This window comes from Onychostruthus taczanowskii, unplaced genomic scaffold (assembly GCF_017590055.1).
Source record: "Onychostruthus taczanowskii isolate IOZ18803 unplaced genomic scaffold, ASM1759005v1 scaffold95, whole genome shotgun sequence".
In the NCBI taxonomy this organism is placed as follows: domain Eukaryota; kingdom Metazoa; phylum Chordata; class Aves; order Passeriformes; family Passeridae; genus Onychostruthus; species Onychostruthus taczanowskii.
The window spans coordinates 120,718-137,762 of record NW_024507546.1 but is presented as its reverse complement, the minus strand read 5'-3'; the positions used below and the strand labels follow the sequence as shown (position 1 = coordinate 137,762).

The window sequence follows — 17,045 nt, the reverse complement described above, 5'->3', positions numbered from 1 at the left end:
TCAAAGAAATGTTGTGACTGGGTTCTCACAATTTCTTTACAGGTGCTCTGAATTTCCTGGTTTATCTTGGCCATTGCAAAGGTGAGGAAATGAGAAGAAGGGGCTGCATTTGAGGCTGTAGCATCCTGCTGCTTTCAGTGGTTTTCTGCTCAAAACAATTTAAAACAATACCAGCAAGGAACAAGGAACAACGTTATTAAGTTTACATGTAGTTTAATGCATTTAGCTAAATGCACGTACAGTTCTTCCAAGTGGGAAGGCACAAATTGTTAAAAAGAGCTTGTCTTAAACGTTTTCAGAGTATAGTGGCCAGAAGACAAATATCTGGTGGCTGTAGTGGGACATATCATAGCATAAAAGCACTATGCCTAGTGGTAAATATGAAAGATTCAGGCCACAATCATCCCTGTCACTGTTAGGAACACTGTTCTGGAACTGTTAGTGTGTGGTTGGATTTCTTCCTCTGAACATAAGGAAATTTGAGTCCCTGCTATCTTCTGGTAATGGTTACAATGCTGTTGTCAGGTAACATATAAGACTGGAATATGGCACTTACCACTTTTCAATCAAGACTTTCTTTTAGTTTGCTATAAAACCCAGTCAGGTATACACCCCTTTGTGGCTTGCATAGTAAAATTGTATTTGTTTTGTCAACTTGTAAATACCAAAGTTAGGGCAGAAGTAGTTCAGCTAAAACTAAACTAAGGCCATAACTTTATATAAAAAATTATTGTGGAAAAAATACAGTTTTGGCTGAAAACTGCTTATTCAGAGTCTTTCTTGTTGCGATTGTCCTTCCAGATCTGATAATTGAGTGCAGAAGCCAAGCTTAGCCAAGCTAAATAAGGAACCATCAAATAAGCTGCTGTTTTGTTGATGTTGTACCAGGAAGCAGTGGTAGCTGTTGCTGTACCAGCTGTAAGCAGGAGAGTCACCAACCCCTGAAACACAGAAGGTGATTAGTGTTGTTTTACTTGTTGTATTTCCTATGTGTACTTTCCCCCTAGCTCTGACACCTATTCTATCCCTCTGTGTGTTAAATCCTTCTCAGAAAACCAGCCAGCAGAAAAAGATTATAGATTTCTGCTGAGTTACAAACCACTTTGAGACATAAAACCATACAGGAAAGGGCATTACAGCTAGGAACAGAGAGGGAGAATGAAGTCTCTCTCACCCATACCCTCTTTAGTGGGCAGTGAGACACTTCCCAGAGTAAATTGGAGCAAGCAAACCTGTCCAGTTTGTTCATGTCACCTGAAGAGATGAGATGTGAATGAATATGTGATGGATTGCAGAGTCTTTCCCTGTTACAGCATTGCATGTACTGCTATTTTATTTTTTGTATTACCAATTCTTATTTTGAGAATTGAGTGGTTTCTCTTCAGAGAGCTGCAGAAGATGAGTCTTTTCTAAAAGGGGTGTTGATCACCTGAAAAATGTTGTAATAAGCTGCTTATCACTGCTGTTTGCCAGAGAAACCTAGGAATTGCAATAAGGTATAAATGTTTGTTTTATAGTCACACAAAGCTCTTATCAAAGGCTGGCAGAGAGCTGCTTGAAATCTTATCAATTTAAGGATGGTCTAGATCTGTAAATTCTCTCAGGTTGCTGCTAGCATGCATTAAAGAGAATTTTAGAAAAGTTCTGCAAGCCATGTTTTGTATTCAGGCCCATTTTCAGGGAGAAAAGATGACGACACAGACCTTTCATGCTAATAACTTAAGTGTTCCACTTACCCATCCCATTTTGTGAGCTCCAAAAAATATTGGAGTCCATGCCCAGTTTAATGCCAGGTTCCCTGCATACAGACCCAGAGGAACCACTGACTTTTCACTGAAGCCCCCCAGTTCCTTCCACACAAGGTAGGAGCCATATCTGCAGAAAGCAAAGGGGATGTGTCATTCACTACACTGTTTAAAGCTACCACACATTCTTGATCCATGAAATAAGTTCAGTGCCAGAGTCTAGATTAACTTGGAAGATTGAGAGATCCAAGTCCTACTTGGCAAAGTAACTGACAGCACAGGCTTGATCAGCTGCTCTGGATAACAACATGGAGAGAGAAAAATTCCAATCATGCAGGAATTCTTACTTTAAAGTGCATAGAAGCAGATAACCTACTGCATTTGTTTTTAAAAAGAATACTGTGTTGAAATGGAAACAAGTCTAAGATGCAAACGGTGAAGAAACTTTGTTTTTATATTGGGACATGGTGCTTTAAAGATTTTTTAAAAATAAATCCAACCCCAGTTTTTAAGTAGATGTAAGAAATCAATTACCATTAAAAAAATGAATGGTATTGAGTGGGATCCCAAAGCAAAGTTCAGTATGGGGAGCAGGAAGAACCCTTTGGTCACTTTCATTACTTTCACAGGGACTGAACAATGCAGCTTTGCTATTTTGGCAGTTTGATTGCAGAGAATAATGAAAACAGAATAAAGTTGGGGCAGGTTAAGCATTAGAAACTTCGGTTTCCTAAGTGATTTCCAAAGCACAGTGTGGACTTCAACTTGTTCATACACCTGACTTCAACTTCAGACCAATACTGTGATGTACAAATCTATGAAGCTGTGTCAAGAAAGACAGGTAAGCTTATTAAATCTTGCTGTTAGTTATTTGTTGCTTTCCAAATATTTAAGAGACTCTGGAGGAATGAAATGTCTTGGTCATTCAAGGAATGTGTGAACATGGTGGATTAGGGAAGGCTGGTAGTGAGTATGATCTTTTCATTGGGCTGAATGTATAACACATAAGCAAGACCATCCACCTTAGGATACACTGATTCTGCTATTACCAAAATAAGTTATAAACTGTCACAATCTGGACTTCAAGGTATTTAACCTGCTACCCGGCTTTGTGGTGAGGAATCCAGACACAGGGTTACAGATTCTGCAATCAACTTGCAGGAAGTTGGGAAAGCCACCCACTTCTCTTCTCCTTGATAAAAGGCATATTTTTATTCACAGATCAGTAATAATCTCATTCAAATGTTAACTCTTCAAATACAAAAGTATTCTACTTAAATAAGTTTAAAAGTACAATCTGTATGAGGAGAAGGAAAAGAGAAGTCTGGTGGGAAGGGATAGGACATGAGGCTATAAAAATTACAAAGCTTTTCTGGAAAGAAAATGAAACCAAAATGAGAGAACACGGGAGTGCCAGTCTAGCATTCAGTTTCATCCATTCCATTATTAAGCTCTGTTAGATCAGTTCTGTCCTAATTTCCCCCACTCCTTTTTTTAAATTTTCTTGAAACTACTGAAGAATATGCTTAGAAGAAATCCCAGTGCTGCGTTGCTCTGCTGTTTCCAGCTTGGCAGGTCTTCCCCTCAGAATGAATGAGGAAAGCAAATTAATGGCAGCTTTTCAAGCTCCTGCTTTTGATGCAGATACTTCTGCATACAAAATGTCCTATCAAACCCACACATGACTCCCAAAACAAGTTTTTACCTGTTAAAGAGGCAGGTTGACACAGTTTCTTACAAACATACAGCCACAGGAGTACAGTCATATCCTCTGGTCCAGCGTTATACCAAATAGAACTTAGAGGTCAGGCCAGTGAATGTGAAAAACATACCCCATAGATGTATAGAGAGTTCCCCAAACAGGAGCAAACACCCAGTTAGGTGGACACCAGGATGGCTTCTGTAGAGTTTGATACCATGTTGGGATTTCCCTTTTGGTTATATTGCTTCCTAAAAATCCTCCTGCATGTGGCAGGAGTGTGAAACCTACTGCTGGGGCCCAGGCTGGTACCACTTCCATTGAGACAGTGAACCTGAAATAAAACCAAACACTGATTGGTAGAGAACATTTAAAATGCAACTGCAAAAGTTTCCATTTCTAACGGATTTTAAAAATAGGCATGTCAGATCTGATCCACAGCCTAGTGTTGTCACTGAGAGAGACTGAAGCTGAAATTAATGGATCTTGTACCGTAATCTTACCTGTACCTGTAAAGGAATCTGTCCCTGGGGAGGGGGGAGCCAGAGGGAAGTGAGGCCTTTACTTCTCTCTCAGCTAAGTGCATGAAGATTACTGAATTTTACCTACAGAAATATCCTCACCAATAAGTATGGCAGAGAAATAAGCAGTTTGATGTTATATGAACTCCACTTGGAAAATAAATAAATGCAGTATGAAGTGTGTATTTCTGTATTCATCAAAAAGCCCATTCCCTCATTGAAGTGGCAGAGCCAAGGAAAAAAAGAGCATGTGCTTTCCTGTGCTCAAGCAAAAGAATGTGAGATGTCATCTGCAGGATGCTCAGTGGGAGCCAGAAGGATGTGAATAGTAGCAGACACTTGAGAAGCTGCCTTGGAACACAAACACCAGGGAGGACAATGAGAAGGTAAGTACTTAACTGATGTTTTGCTAAACAAGGAAGGTGATCTGGATACATGGGGAGTACACCTTTGGCTCCCTCATGAAGCATTCAATCAGTTGCAGCAATTGTAGCTGCCAAGCCCATTAAATTTGCCTACAGAAGTAGGGCTAAGTAATGCTTTGCTCTGCTGGGCCGTGCTGCTTTAGTTAGGGCACAGGCAGCAGGAAAACCATCAAGCAAGCAAGAAGGAAAAAGCTTCATTGCAGATTTTCTGGCCAAAGGCCAAATGCTACAGAAGAGCTGTGCTTAGTTTACTGAAATGTAAACATTAGAGCTACAATAAATAAAAAGGGCAGAACTGAAAGATATTTTTTCACATGTATAGTCGGCAAATACACCCAATTCCTGTTCATCTGTTATGCAGTAGAGAGATTATGAGAGACTGCAGCAGTGGGGAAAGAGCAACTGCAGAAGGCACAGGAGAGAAAATAAAGTTTTAGATCAATGAGCATTTCAGAAGCTTGTCAGAGAAAAGTGCCATATTCATACTGTCTTGGCTGTTATGTTTCCCTGGATTTCATAGCTTCTGTTGCTTTAGCCATGACTGCTGGGATGATGAGGCAGGAAGTGGGGAAGAGGAAATCCTACTTGTGACAGATGTGCTTAAACTGACAGGAAATGGCACAGATGAGGTTGCATTGTCACAGCTCTGACCTGGTGAATTTCTGTTTGGAGATCAGGGTAAGCTTGGGCAGCAAGAAAGGTCTTTCCATTATGGTTTTTGTCCCTGCACTCAGGGCTCTGCCCACACAGATTTAATGTGAGATTTCAATGGCTGGAACCACAATGCAGGTTGCATGGGATGGAGAGAAATCCTGATGATAGAAGCAGAGCAGAGTTTTGAAGGCAAACTGAGCATGGAGAGACTGGTAAGGCACACAGGTTGAGAAAGGGCAGGTAGGCCTGGGCTGTGGGCTTGGGGGGAGAATGAATAGAAATATGCAATGAATAGAAATATACACAAAAAAGGCAGCAGACGAAGCCATCAGAGACACAAGTCAAGGTCAAAAACTGAACAAAAGACTGAATGGGTGAAAAGAGACAAACAGGGAAGGATTCAGAACTGAGGCTGGGGAGAAGGAGGAAGGGGATGACAATGTCGTAATCTGCTGTGATAGGACCAACTGGGTCTTAGGTGGGGGATGGACAAGGGAGGGAGGAAAAATCTGCAGGCTCATTGCTGCCACACTTCTGCCTAGTGGATTCCACTTATGAGGAAGCATCTTAAGTAGAGCAGAGTTCCCCTGTTCTCCTGCACTTAGATCTGTGCTGTTATTTCCCAAGGAAGCAGGCTGCCAGCTGCTGTGTGCACTATTTGTCATCCCCACTGACAGTGTGAAAGTCTGCTTTTACTGGAATGTGAAGCAAGTGCCATGTGCAGGAGCAACAAGGTGTGATGGGAACAAGAGCACCGACCACAATGATTCTCTTTATCTGCCTTCAGATGAGTAATTCCTAAAGGTTAAGTTAGAATTTGAAAGTTAATAAGATCTCACTAATTTTTAACTCTTTTGCTTTGCCTACAGGGAGGCCAGGCTTAGCTTTCTACACATGTTGTGATACATGCAACTCCAGAGTGGCTGCCAAATACTATTTTTTCAAAAGTGATAAGCAAGAACCCAAAGGGCTTTAATCATTTATTTGGATGTTAACAATATAAGGGTGGTCTCTTCACAGCGTTCAGCAACAGACTTTGTCAGGGGTTCTGTCAACTTCCTCCCAGGGAACAAAGTCTGAAAGTGTTCTGTAAGCTAAAAGTGCTAAGTACTATAAAATTGAAACAATGCTGCTCTGTGGCAGTCATTAGGGAATAAATAAAAAGTGAATATAAATAGTGAATAAATTAGTGAATAAATACTCTATCTTGCAAGGAGAAGGAGGAATGAAACCATGCAGCAAAGTGTGCTGGCAGCAAGACCACAGCTGTCCATCAGCAGTGGGAGTTTCTGTGTTTTCATTCCCAAGAAATTAAATACTGATACCAACTTTCCATAAAAAAGCACAGGCAACTCAGAAAATAGCATGGAAGAAGCCACGTCTGTCTGTGTCTGGTTACCTGATGTAGGTCTTTAGCAAGAGAATGAGTAAAAGGTAAGATGCACTGGAGAGTCAGTGCACTGGCCAGTGCTTCAGTCTTTGTTTACCTGTGCAGTAAAAGAGCTGTGCAATGTTTACAGAACACCCTGTACATTTTCTAAAGGTAATGTGAGCACAGAGGTTCATCAGCCCTGCCTTCCTTTCAGTGTACAGCTGATGATCTGAAATGAATCGGTGAGAACTTAAACACCACAGACTTGCTAACACAGCCCCACTGGCTGCAGCAGCATTACTCAACCTAGAAAAAATAACTACTTTCCCAATCATATCCCAGCTCCAGGGTGAGTTGCACAATATTCTTGCACCCTCATTTTCATACTGAAGAATGCTGGATGTCTCTGAATGATATCTGCAGTGTACCCAGCAGATATCTGCCTCTAAGAACCATTAAGGTTGGAAATCTTTTCTTCTCATACACACTTAACTTGTTTACTTCTTTTCCACTTCTTATCTTTATCTCTGCCCTGCAACATATTCTTCATCATGCTGCCCCTTTTCTGTTTAGCCCTAGTGTGACATCAGGCAGTTGCAGCAGTGTAGTGAGGGCTTCTTTGCTTTACATGCATGCTAGAGCAATTATTCTAGGTATTCAAAATATCTGACTTGCCCAAAGTTAGTTCCAGCTACATAAAGTAAAAGGAGAAATAAAGGGGAAAAAAACTGCAGTAGTTAAACTTGCTGCCTAATGGACTTCTCTCTGCTGTTTTTCTATGGTGGCATAACATGAAGAAAAAACTACCAGAAGCTTTCTGTGTCCTCTTTCTGGAAAAAATACTGTGCATCCAAAGAAAGGGATAGGCTGCTCTGTAGGTGGGGTTAGATATATCACGACAGAGCAGCTGGGTTGCTTCAGCCTGATGAAAAATGAACTGAAGCACTTCCTTGCCTTGAGGAGGTCTCTGAAAGACAGGTGCCTTTCCCTCCTCTGGGCATTCTGTCAGCAGGAAGGAGAAGGAAGGTAGGAAAGGAGAACTGCTTTCATCCCATTTTCTTATAGCCCTGTGCTGATAAAACTTCTGATTAGTTCCATTCTGTGCAGCTTGGGACTGGCTACCCAATCACATGTGGCTTAAAAATTGCATTAAAAACACATCTCCCAGCAGGGCTAAATCACCCTGGCAGCCCTGGGGGTTCCCAGTGCCCAGTGTTTGGAGACAGACTGACAAAGCTGGGACCATACCATGGAAGGGGGTCCCCAAGACAGATACTCTCCCTCTCATCCTCTACCATACATTTCTTTTAAGGGCAAATAAGGCTCTGCCCAGGTCTGAGAGGCACCATGCAAATTTTCCCCTGGAAGAAGGCTTCTTCCCAAGATAGCTGTCTGAAAAATTAAAGACAACATAATTTATATTGATAAACTATTTATGTGTGTTGTGGGTTTAATTCTTGGGAAGCTGCAACACTAAAATCAAATTTATATCACAGCCTATGACAAAAAAATACAGCTACCACAAAAAAAAGCAGGCTATCTAATCTCAAGTAATAGAGACACTTCAAACAATAAATGTTATAGGATATAAATAGAATATAAATATCTAATAAGTGTATAATATATGTTTATAATATGTATTTGTAATTTTTTAAAATATTGTATTTATTGAAGACTATAATGCAAAGTGTACAGATGAAAACAAAAAAAATCTCACTCCCTAGTGAGATTTCAACATGGCAGAGCACAAGTTGTGCAAATAAATCTATGGTTTATTCACATACAGGGAACTGAAGTGCATACTGGAGCAAGATTTTTGCCGGGAGAATTTGCCATTTACTCTCAATCTCTTCTCATTGATGCTTGTTACAGGTAGAGGCAGCCACGGGCTGGGATATGGTCACATATATGTCATATATCTCCTATGTTACTGCCCATACATTTCAGCTAACTTGAGCAGCTCACTTCCAGATATTTTACCTAGAGGCTGACACAAATGGAAGAAATCATCTTACAAAATAGCACAGAGAATAGAAAAGTGAGAAAAATAAAAAGTCAACATAATTTCCTGCTATTATGACACATTTTCCTTCTCCCAAGCCGTACTTAACAGTCTGTTTTACTGAGCTGCTCTGACTCAATGCCTGATACTGTTTCACAACCTTTACTTCATGCAAAGTCGTTACACAATTGCAAACTCCGGCACGCCAACTTTCGCTTTTAAAAAAAATTTATCTGTGCGTTGAACGCTCCTATTATATCACAGTGCATTTTGGGCTGATTTATAAGTATCACTGAAAAAATCGGAATTGAAAACCAAAGCCCTTTCTTTCACCCTTAAAGAAATGTTCCTCGGCGACAGTGAAGGAAGATACACCTTTAGGTAAATAGCGTGAAAACTTCTCCCGAGTGCCGAGAGCGAATGTGCGCGGCAGAGCCGCCGGCCCGGTGAGACCGGAGGAACAGGTTCTGCCCTTCTGCCGTGCGCGCACAGCTGTCTGAAAAGCTGAACCACTGAAAAGCTCGTGTGCCGGATCAAAATTAAGAACAAGCTTCATAGCTTGGTGGTTTGGTTTGTTTATTTTAAAGCACTTTCCATGCTAAACGCCAGCACGGAAAAGCCATGAGTGTTTGCCCAAGACCTGTCCGCCCGTGAGCGGGGCCCGCCCCGCCCGTCTCCATCCGGCATCGTAGCTCCCGTCCTGCCCGGGGGATCCCGGCTGGTCGACACGGGGCTGTCGCCAAAAGCAGGAAGCGGGATCGCTCCCCCAATCCTCTCCGCCGACCCGCGGGGGAGCCGAGGGAGCCCGGGGCGCGGCGGGGTCCCGGCGGCGGCAGCGCTCCGGGAGCGCCAGGACCCTCGCGGGGGCGGGAGGCCCCTCCTGGTGAGCAGCGTCCCGTCCCGTCCCGTCCCGTCCCGTCCCGTCCCGAGCCGTGCCGCGGGCAGGGCCGGCGTTACCTCCTCCCGTGCCGCGCTGCTGCTGCCGCCAGTCGCTCCTGCTCTGCCCGGACGGCCAAGCACCGCCCCTGGGGCTGCACGCTCCGGGGCGGGCTTTCGGTGCTGGGCGGGCGGAGGCGCCTGGCGCGGGCCGGGCCCAGGGCGGCGCGCGAGGCTGAGGGCGGCGAGCGCCGGGGCGGCCCGACCGATCTCCCTCGTTCCCTCCCTCCCTCTCTTCCCGTCCCCTTTGCCGGCGCCCGGCCCGGCAGCGGCTGCCGGCGGGGGCCGCCCCGTTCCCGTGGCAACGCCCGTTCCCGGGCGGCGGACATGGGCGGCTGGGCCGCGGCGCCATGGCGGCTTGGTGGCTGCAGCGGGCGCGGCGGCCTCCGCGGCGCTGCGCGGCGGTGGGGCAGCTCCCGCCCCGGCGCTGGGGACCGGGCGGCGACCCTGAGCGACCTCCTGCAGAGCTCGGTGGAGGCCGAGGAGCCGGGCGCGGCGGCGGCGAGGCGGGAGCGGCGGTGCCCCCGGGAGGGCACGGTGCTGCTCTTCCCCGGCCAGGGCAGCCAGTTCGTGGGGATGTGCCGCGGGCTGCAGCAGTATCCCGGCGTGCGGGACATGTACCGCCTGGCCGAGAAGGTGCTGGGCTACGACCTGCTCTCCCTCTGCCTGGAGGGGCCGCAGGACGCGCTGGACCGCACCCAGCACTGCCAGCCCGCCGTGTTCGTCGCCTCCCTGGCCGCCGTGGAGAAGCTCAACCACCTGCAGCCTGAAGTGAGGGGCCGCGTTGGGCGTGGGGGGTCGGGGCGGTGGCCCCTCGGGCCTGCCCCGCGGTGCTGCTGAGGCAGCGCTCGGCTCTGTGTCCCCGCAGGTCGTGGAGCGCTGCGTGGCGGCCGCCGGCTACAGCGTGGGGGAGTTCGCGGCCCTGGTCTTCGCTGGAGCCCTGGGCTTTGCCGAAGGTGCCTGGGGGACATGCGGAACTCCCTGCTAGGATCTCCCAGCCCGGGCCCGTGCTGTTTCCAAAGTGTTGCCTGTTATTATCACTGTGTCCCTCCTGCTTTTATTTTTAATTAGAGGATAAATTTTACTTCGGCTGTTTGCTTTAACGTGTGTAATACGGCATTAAAAGCATTGACGTTTCACAGCGAGTGAACAACTGCCCTTTCTTGCGCGCAGGTGCCCGCGCTCATATTTACGCAGCATCTCTGTTTCTCTCCGTAGCGCTGTACGCGGTGAAAGTGCGCGCCGAAGCCATGCAAAAGGCGTCAGAAGCTGTCCCCAGTGGAATGCTCTCGGTTGTCGGCCGGCGAGAGGCAAATTACAAATTTGCCTGCCTGGAAGCCCGTAAACACTGTGAATCGCTGGGTATAGAGAACCCCGTGTGCACAGTTTCAAACTATTTGTTTCCAGACAGCAGAGTCATTGCAGGACACTTACAGGTATTGCTTCAGAGTAACTACTCCTTCCGTTGAACTGAGCATTTAACTTTTTAAAAACTCTTACTTTGCACTTCTGTGTGGGTGTTACGTATGGCCTTAGTTTGTCCAGACAAAAGTATTTGATCTGTGGGGTTTTTTTTTTTCCAGCATGCATTCAGTTGGGTAGGGAACGTTGAACTGAGCATTTAACTTTTTAAAAACTCTTACTTTGCACTTCTGTGTGGGTGTTACGTATGGCCTTAGTTTGTCCAGACAAAAGTATTTGATCTGTGGGTTTTTTTTTTCCCAGCATGCATTCAGTTGTTGGGTAGGGAGCAACTGATAAAGGGAATCCCTTTATCACAGTAAGTCTGATGAGGTGATTCTTGTGGGGTGACTGAGAAAACCTTTGTTGTGCAAGACTCACTTCTCTCTTTCTTTTATAGGCTTTGGAGTTTTTGCAGGAGAATGCCCGAAAATATTATTTTAAACGTACAAAAATGCTTCCAGTCAGTGGGGCTTTTCATACCAGACTTATGGAACCAGCAGTAGAGCCACTGGCTGAAGTCCTAAAATCAATTGAAATTCAGAAACCGCTGCTCTGTGTGTATTCCAATGTCGATGGCAAAAAGTACATGCACTCAAAGCACATTCAGAAGTTGTTAGTGAAGCAGGTGGTGTCACCTGTTCTGTGGGAGCAGACCATGCATTCAGTGTACGAAAGAAAGCAAGGAACAGAATTTCCTTACACATATGAAGTGGGGCCCGGGAATCAACTAGGAGCCATTCTCAAACAATGTAATTTAAAGGCATGGAAACAATATAAACATGTAGATGCTCTGGAAGATGATGAAGCAGTGGAGACTTAAATAATGTTTTGAGAAAAATCCACACAACTCAGTTTTTTTCTGATTTAAAACTTTGTGCTCCCAAATAAGGGAGTCTTAAACATTCATGGCTTCTCATGATGTAAAGAGCACTCACTATGTGCATAATTGCAATGAACATTTTCCTTTGAGTTCCTCAGGTGTGGAAAGGGGAGAGCAAAGTTTGGCTCTTCCATATGTGTCAAGACTGCAAAGCTGTCAACGAACAGGCCAAGTAGCACTGTTTGGCCTCAATCCTGCAAGCAACTTTGCCTCGTGGGTGGTTTTGTTGTTGTTGTTGTTGTTTGGTTTTGTTTGGTTGTTTTTTCGGGGAGATTTTTGGGTGTGGATTCAGGTTCTGGTTGGTAGCCTTGGCGGTCCAGTGCAGGGATGTGCAGGAATGCAGGGGTTGTTGGCTTCAGGTTGTGGAGGGCTCTGCTCTGGGCTGGAGGGTGCATTGAGAGGAGCCATTTGTTGGGAGGGCTTTCATTGTGTTGGTGTTCCTGTTTTCTTACTCATATGGCTTGTGGGGTGTTCATCTATGTAAAGTTCTTTCACTTTGTGTCCACATTGCCAGGCAGCAGCTGAGTGAGGCAGATGATGTTACTAGAAACATTATTTTCTTAACATTAAACTATAAATAAACTGAAGCTTTTCTTGCTATTTTTAATGCTTTGGGGTGCATCTGTTCACATGTGGATGGAAGTAACTTTCCCTCCAGTTGTCCAATGCCACACTGGTTGTGCTAAGTTACACAAGAAATGTTCACTGGGAAAAAAAGCTTTACAAAAATATTATGTACATTTCCTGGCAGCAGGAAATGATGAGCTGGAGAGCAAAATGATGAGCTGTCCCAAACCCTCCTGGAAAGAGCTTCCCATTACCCAGTGTATATTTTTTATTTTGGTATTTTAATGCTGTATTTAACAGATATATAGAAAAAAAAATTGGGATATATTACTTAAATCAAATGACTGACAGTGTCTTCAATAGTTATTATGAAATGCAGGAGAACTTCCAATTACAGTACCAATCATTCTGTAATTTCACATTTATGACAGGGAGAGTGAATTAAAAACACTGGCCCTTATCATTGCTAAGTGGGCTGTATTATTAAATAGTTCTTTTGTGGACTGCAGCTGGCAGCTGTGCCTGCCCTCACAGTACAAATTCCACTTTTAGCATGTGTAAACAGTAACAATTAGTAAAGTACTGCAGAGTTTTTCAGCTTCACCATTCAACTGCTAGAGGCTGATGATCAAAGGTTGGAAAAACTGTAAAGAAAATTATTCCAGTGAAGGTTCCTGTGTTACAGGTAAGGTGTTAATTATTCAGAAAAGTATACAAAAATCTTCAGTTAGAATTATTGGTTAGAATATTGCAACTAAATCCCATTCACATTATTAAACACTGGATTGTCCTGTGTTAGAAGTTTCTGACTGCACCATGTAGGACCAAATGCAACGTTGATGACCTTCAAACCAGCTTTTATGATAGCTGAAACTGAGCGTGGTATGTTGGTGGCACTAATTTTAGTGCTTTGAAAGTTCTGGACTTTCTTTTTAATTATTTAACCTTTCTGAGGAAATGTTGGAGACCTGTTTTCTATTTGTAGTGTTCTTGCCATAATTTTTTTTCTTTTCTTCCCCCCTCATTCCATTTTGTTGTACACTTTGCTAGGAATTAAAACTCTTTGGGAAATCCATGCTAGAAATCTCTTGTTTGCAAACCATTGATAACCTTTGCGCTTTTGTCAGCTGAAGAATGCTGAAGGGAAACCTGTATCATAAGAGCATTCCAGTGTTGTGGGTCTTGTTTAGTGGGAAGAAGGACCCGTCACCACTGTTGGGTGTTTGCTTTTTTTCTGTGCAGTGGTTGAGCCGAGGCTGCTCCTCAGTCAACTTACTTTCTCCAAAACCAGAAGCCAGAGGGAATCATGTTCTTGTGCTGATGTTGCAATTCCTAGGAGCAGAGGCAGTGTCATGGAGGTGTTTGTACCTCTGTATGGAGAGTGTTCAGGGCTTTATTTTTTGTTCTGCCTGTCAGCATAGCCTCCCCTCACATGCGCTGTAACATTGCCTGTGCCTGGGCAGAGAGTGCCCAAGTAATTACGAATCCTGGATCTTGCTCTTGCTTCTCTATCCCCTCTGCTTCTGGAAACTGAATGTTTGAGAGGTGAGAAACCAGTGTGGCTCCTTCGCCTATGAACAAGCATAACAGGATGTGGAAGAAAATCAAGTGCTGTAAATGCTGTCACATATCAGGAAGTGTGCAGTGAAAAAAAACAGAATTAATGTTGGGTCCCCTGAGTCACTGTGGGGCTGTGACTAAAGGATTAACTAACTGTGCTCCACAGGTGAAAGAAGAGCCTGGCACTGAGTGCTCCCTGCTACTCCAGTTAGTGCTGATTGCTGTGGCTTTGGATGCCATTTGCTTTGTGTTTCACTTGTTTCTTTGCTGAGACTGAATTTTGTATTCCTTGAGACTGTGTTTTGCTCCATACATGGTGGATGATGAAATTCTCCTCTCTTGTGATTCAACACAAGAGTGGGAAAAAGGAGAATCACCCCACAGACCTCTTGGATGAAATAGGCAGTGAAGAGTCTTCCATTCATCATTGCTCCCCTGTGCATAAAGGTTATTTATCTAGAAATAATTACTTGGTAGTATTAAAATGATTCAGCTGGGAAGAGTCAGTTTTTTCACAGCTGGTACTTTTATTACATATGAATATGAGGCATATCTAATAAATGCATAGGAATTTATTAGACACTACTGATGTTAAATTTTACCCTTTACTAAAGAATAACTTTAACATATTTTTCTATCACACTGCTATTATAGAGCTCAATGGAGTAGTCACTGACAAAACTTTAGTCTGTTTTCTTGGCTATGTGGACCTGCTTCTGGCCTGTATGTTACTCCAGTTCCAGGTGTGTGAACTGTGCTTTTCTAGAAAAAACTTGCCTACCTGCTGCTGAAGGGCACATCACCTTGAGAGCATTTTGGAATAATGTGACACTGGAATATATGCTGCTGCAGCTGCTTCTGCTTGAATTTCTGGGATATGCTGGAGCCATCACCCTTTATATTCCTTCTTTGCCTGCTTTCCTTTTGCTCTACATTTCAAGTCATTCAAAGATAATTCAAAATCCTTTGCATAAAATGGTCAAATGAAGTAGTCTAGTGAAGCTTCATTTTTTTTTTTCCCCCAGAAACATTTTTTGAGATGAGCAGTTAGCATCATAATGGTATTTAGGCATCATTCATTAAAGAGGGGAAGCATGTTCCTCAACATGCTTAAATTTGGCTTGACTTGGCATTTGTCTTCACTAAAGAGGGGTTTAAATTCCTTGTTGATTTACAGCAGAGACTCGAACTTGACACTCCAACTTCTTTGATGAGTGCTTAGATCACAAATCCATTGAATATTGTATTCTCCTGTTTTAAAAATACGCTGAGGGTAGGAGTTGCTTGTTAGGGAAAAAACAGGCATCCCCTGTGCTGAGGGGAATGTCCAAACCACAGAGCTGCACTTTCATTTTCTCTCACTGAGAGAGTCTATAGCTGGATACTGAAAACCAGCTTCAACAGCAAAAAGAGAAGATGCACTCAGATACAGAGAGGATAACCAGGCACAAATGGGAGATGCTGAGAGAGGAAAAACTCAGCTGTGCCCTAATGGCCACCCATGGAGTCTAGGAGGGTGACATCTCGGCCATCTTCATCCTGTAAGTTGTGCTCATGTTCCCCTCAGACTTCTATTGTCCCCAAGCACGTGCCTCGCAAAAAGACATGCATCCTCTGAGAAAATCCCTTCTCGAAATCCATCAATTCTTGGGGTTTTGTTCTGGGCAGCTCCTAGTTTTACTTTGAAAAGGGGAAGAAGATACTGCCATTTATGTTTGATAGCAGTCTTGGAAAATAAAGCAGACAACACTGCAAAGCTTTGAAGCAACAATTTAATTTTAAAAAAGTATCATGGTTTTAATCTTTACTATTGCTTTTACAGTGTTAACATTTAAAGGATGGCCAGCATGCCTTCAGTTTTCCTCACATCCACAATCTAACAAACTCATTTATAGGAAATAGACACTTTATGTTGCATTAAAATAAACACAAAAAAGACAGACTTTCTAAATGCGTGGAGTCACATTTCGAAACTAGCAAGTCAGGCAGTTATCCAGCAACAACCTCCTTATTTTAAAAGTTTTTTCTTTAAAAAAGATATGAAACAGCAGTGACCCAGCACTCGCCTAGGTTTAAATATTAAAGAGATTTTTATCAGTGTAAATTTGAAAAACAAACCAGCTGCCACCACTGGGGTGTTAGTGATGTTGGTCAGTGCCCAGCAATGACCTCCTGTGGTAATTCTGTGTGCTAATTCTACAGTCCATAATTCATGGCCCACCAAAAGGCAGCAACAAGCAAGGCTGCAGGCACCAGCTTCTGGCAGAGGCACCTGACAGGAAGCCTGCAAGTCTGTGGGAAGAAAGGGGTTGGTAATTAGAAATAACAAGCAGCAAAAAGAAGGTGTAAGGAAACTAGAAGAATGCCCATGTTGGACGTCAGTGTAGGCCCAAGAGCAGGATCCAGTTCTGCTGCAGAAATGCAGAGGGAGTCAGAGATGAGGTGAGAGATGTTTATGTCTGATGAATCAGGACAGCAATACAAGACTGACACAGTAATGCTACAGGCTCTCTCTGGAGTGTGAATCCAGCTTTGCTGAGATAGAAGATGTGTACAAATGTTATATACAGATATATTTATAGGTTTTACTGGGGGCTCCAGCCACTAAAGAATCCTACTCTTTTTTCTCTGGGTAAGTACTGCTAGCAGCAGCTCTGCTTATCTCCCCAGGGAGAACCTTCCAGCATCTGACAGTGGCAGGTGCCTCCCCTCTGAACGGAACCCCGCGAGTTGTGTGGGATTTGGGTAGTTTTTAAATGAGAAATTTCAGCCTAAAGAGAAAAAAACCAGGGCACTGAGGGGGTACCAACAAACTAAGGGATAAACCCCAGCCTGAAGCCACATGATACACTTCACTCCCTGACAGTACAAGGGAGTCAGGTGCTCCTGTTGCCTACGTGCCAACAAAAAGGTGGGAGAAAAGGGAGAGAGCATACCCAGCCTCCATAGCCAGTGAGCCGCTTTGTCCAGTTACTGCTCACATCTCCACAGCTTCTTATAACACTTTTGATACCATTCCATGTCTGGAAAACACTGATAGCAACCCTGATGATTTAAACAAAACAAAGAAAGCATGAGGATAGAAAATTTATTCTAAAAAGTGGCAAATAAAAAGCAATGTTTAGGAAACAAAAACCAACAAAACAAAACCCAAACAGAAACCTTTAGTATATTCCTTCCTAAAAGTGTATCTGTACATGTATATGTCTCTAAATACTTA

At 43.9% G+C, this 17,045-nt stretch overlaps 2 protein-coding genes across 2 annotated transcripts; one reads left to right on the top strand and one right to left on the bottom strand.

Annotated features, from left to right (window-relative positions):
• Nucleotides 1-556: 556 nt before the first annotated feature.
• TSPO (translocator protein) lies at nucleotides 557-7,767 on the bottom strand. The gene is made up of 4 exons (XM_041426768.1): nucleotides 7,665-7,767; nucleotides 3,578-3,778; nucleotides 1,737-1,875; nucleotides 557-941 (listed from the first exon to the last, which is right to left on the bottom strand). Exons 1-4 carry the CDS (start codon nucleotides 7,712-7,714, stop codon nucleotides 765-767), a joined length of 567 nt encoding a protein of 188 aa, XP_041282702.1. The 5' UTR covers nucleotides 7,715-7,767; the 3' UTR covers nucleotides 557-764.
• A 1,773-nt stretch (nucleotides 7,768-9,540) lies between these two features.
• Nucleotides 9,541-12,281, top strand: MCAT (malonyl-CoA-acyl carrier protein transacylase). The gene is made up of 4 exons (XM_041426767.1): nucleotides 9,541-10,125; nucleotides 10,223-10,310; nucleotides 10,573-10,790; nucleotides 11,216-12,281. The coding sequence occupies exons 1-4, from the start codon at nucleotides 9,682-9,684 to the stop codon at nucleotides 11,636-11,638; spliced, it is 1,173 nt and encodes a 390-aa protein (XP_041282701.1). The 5' UTR covers nucleotides 9,541-9,681; the 3' UTR covers nucleotides 11,639-12,281.
• The last annotated feature ends 4,764 nt before the right edge of the window (nucleotides 12,282-17,045 follow it).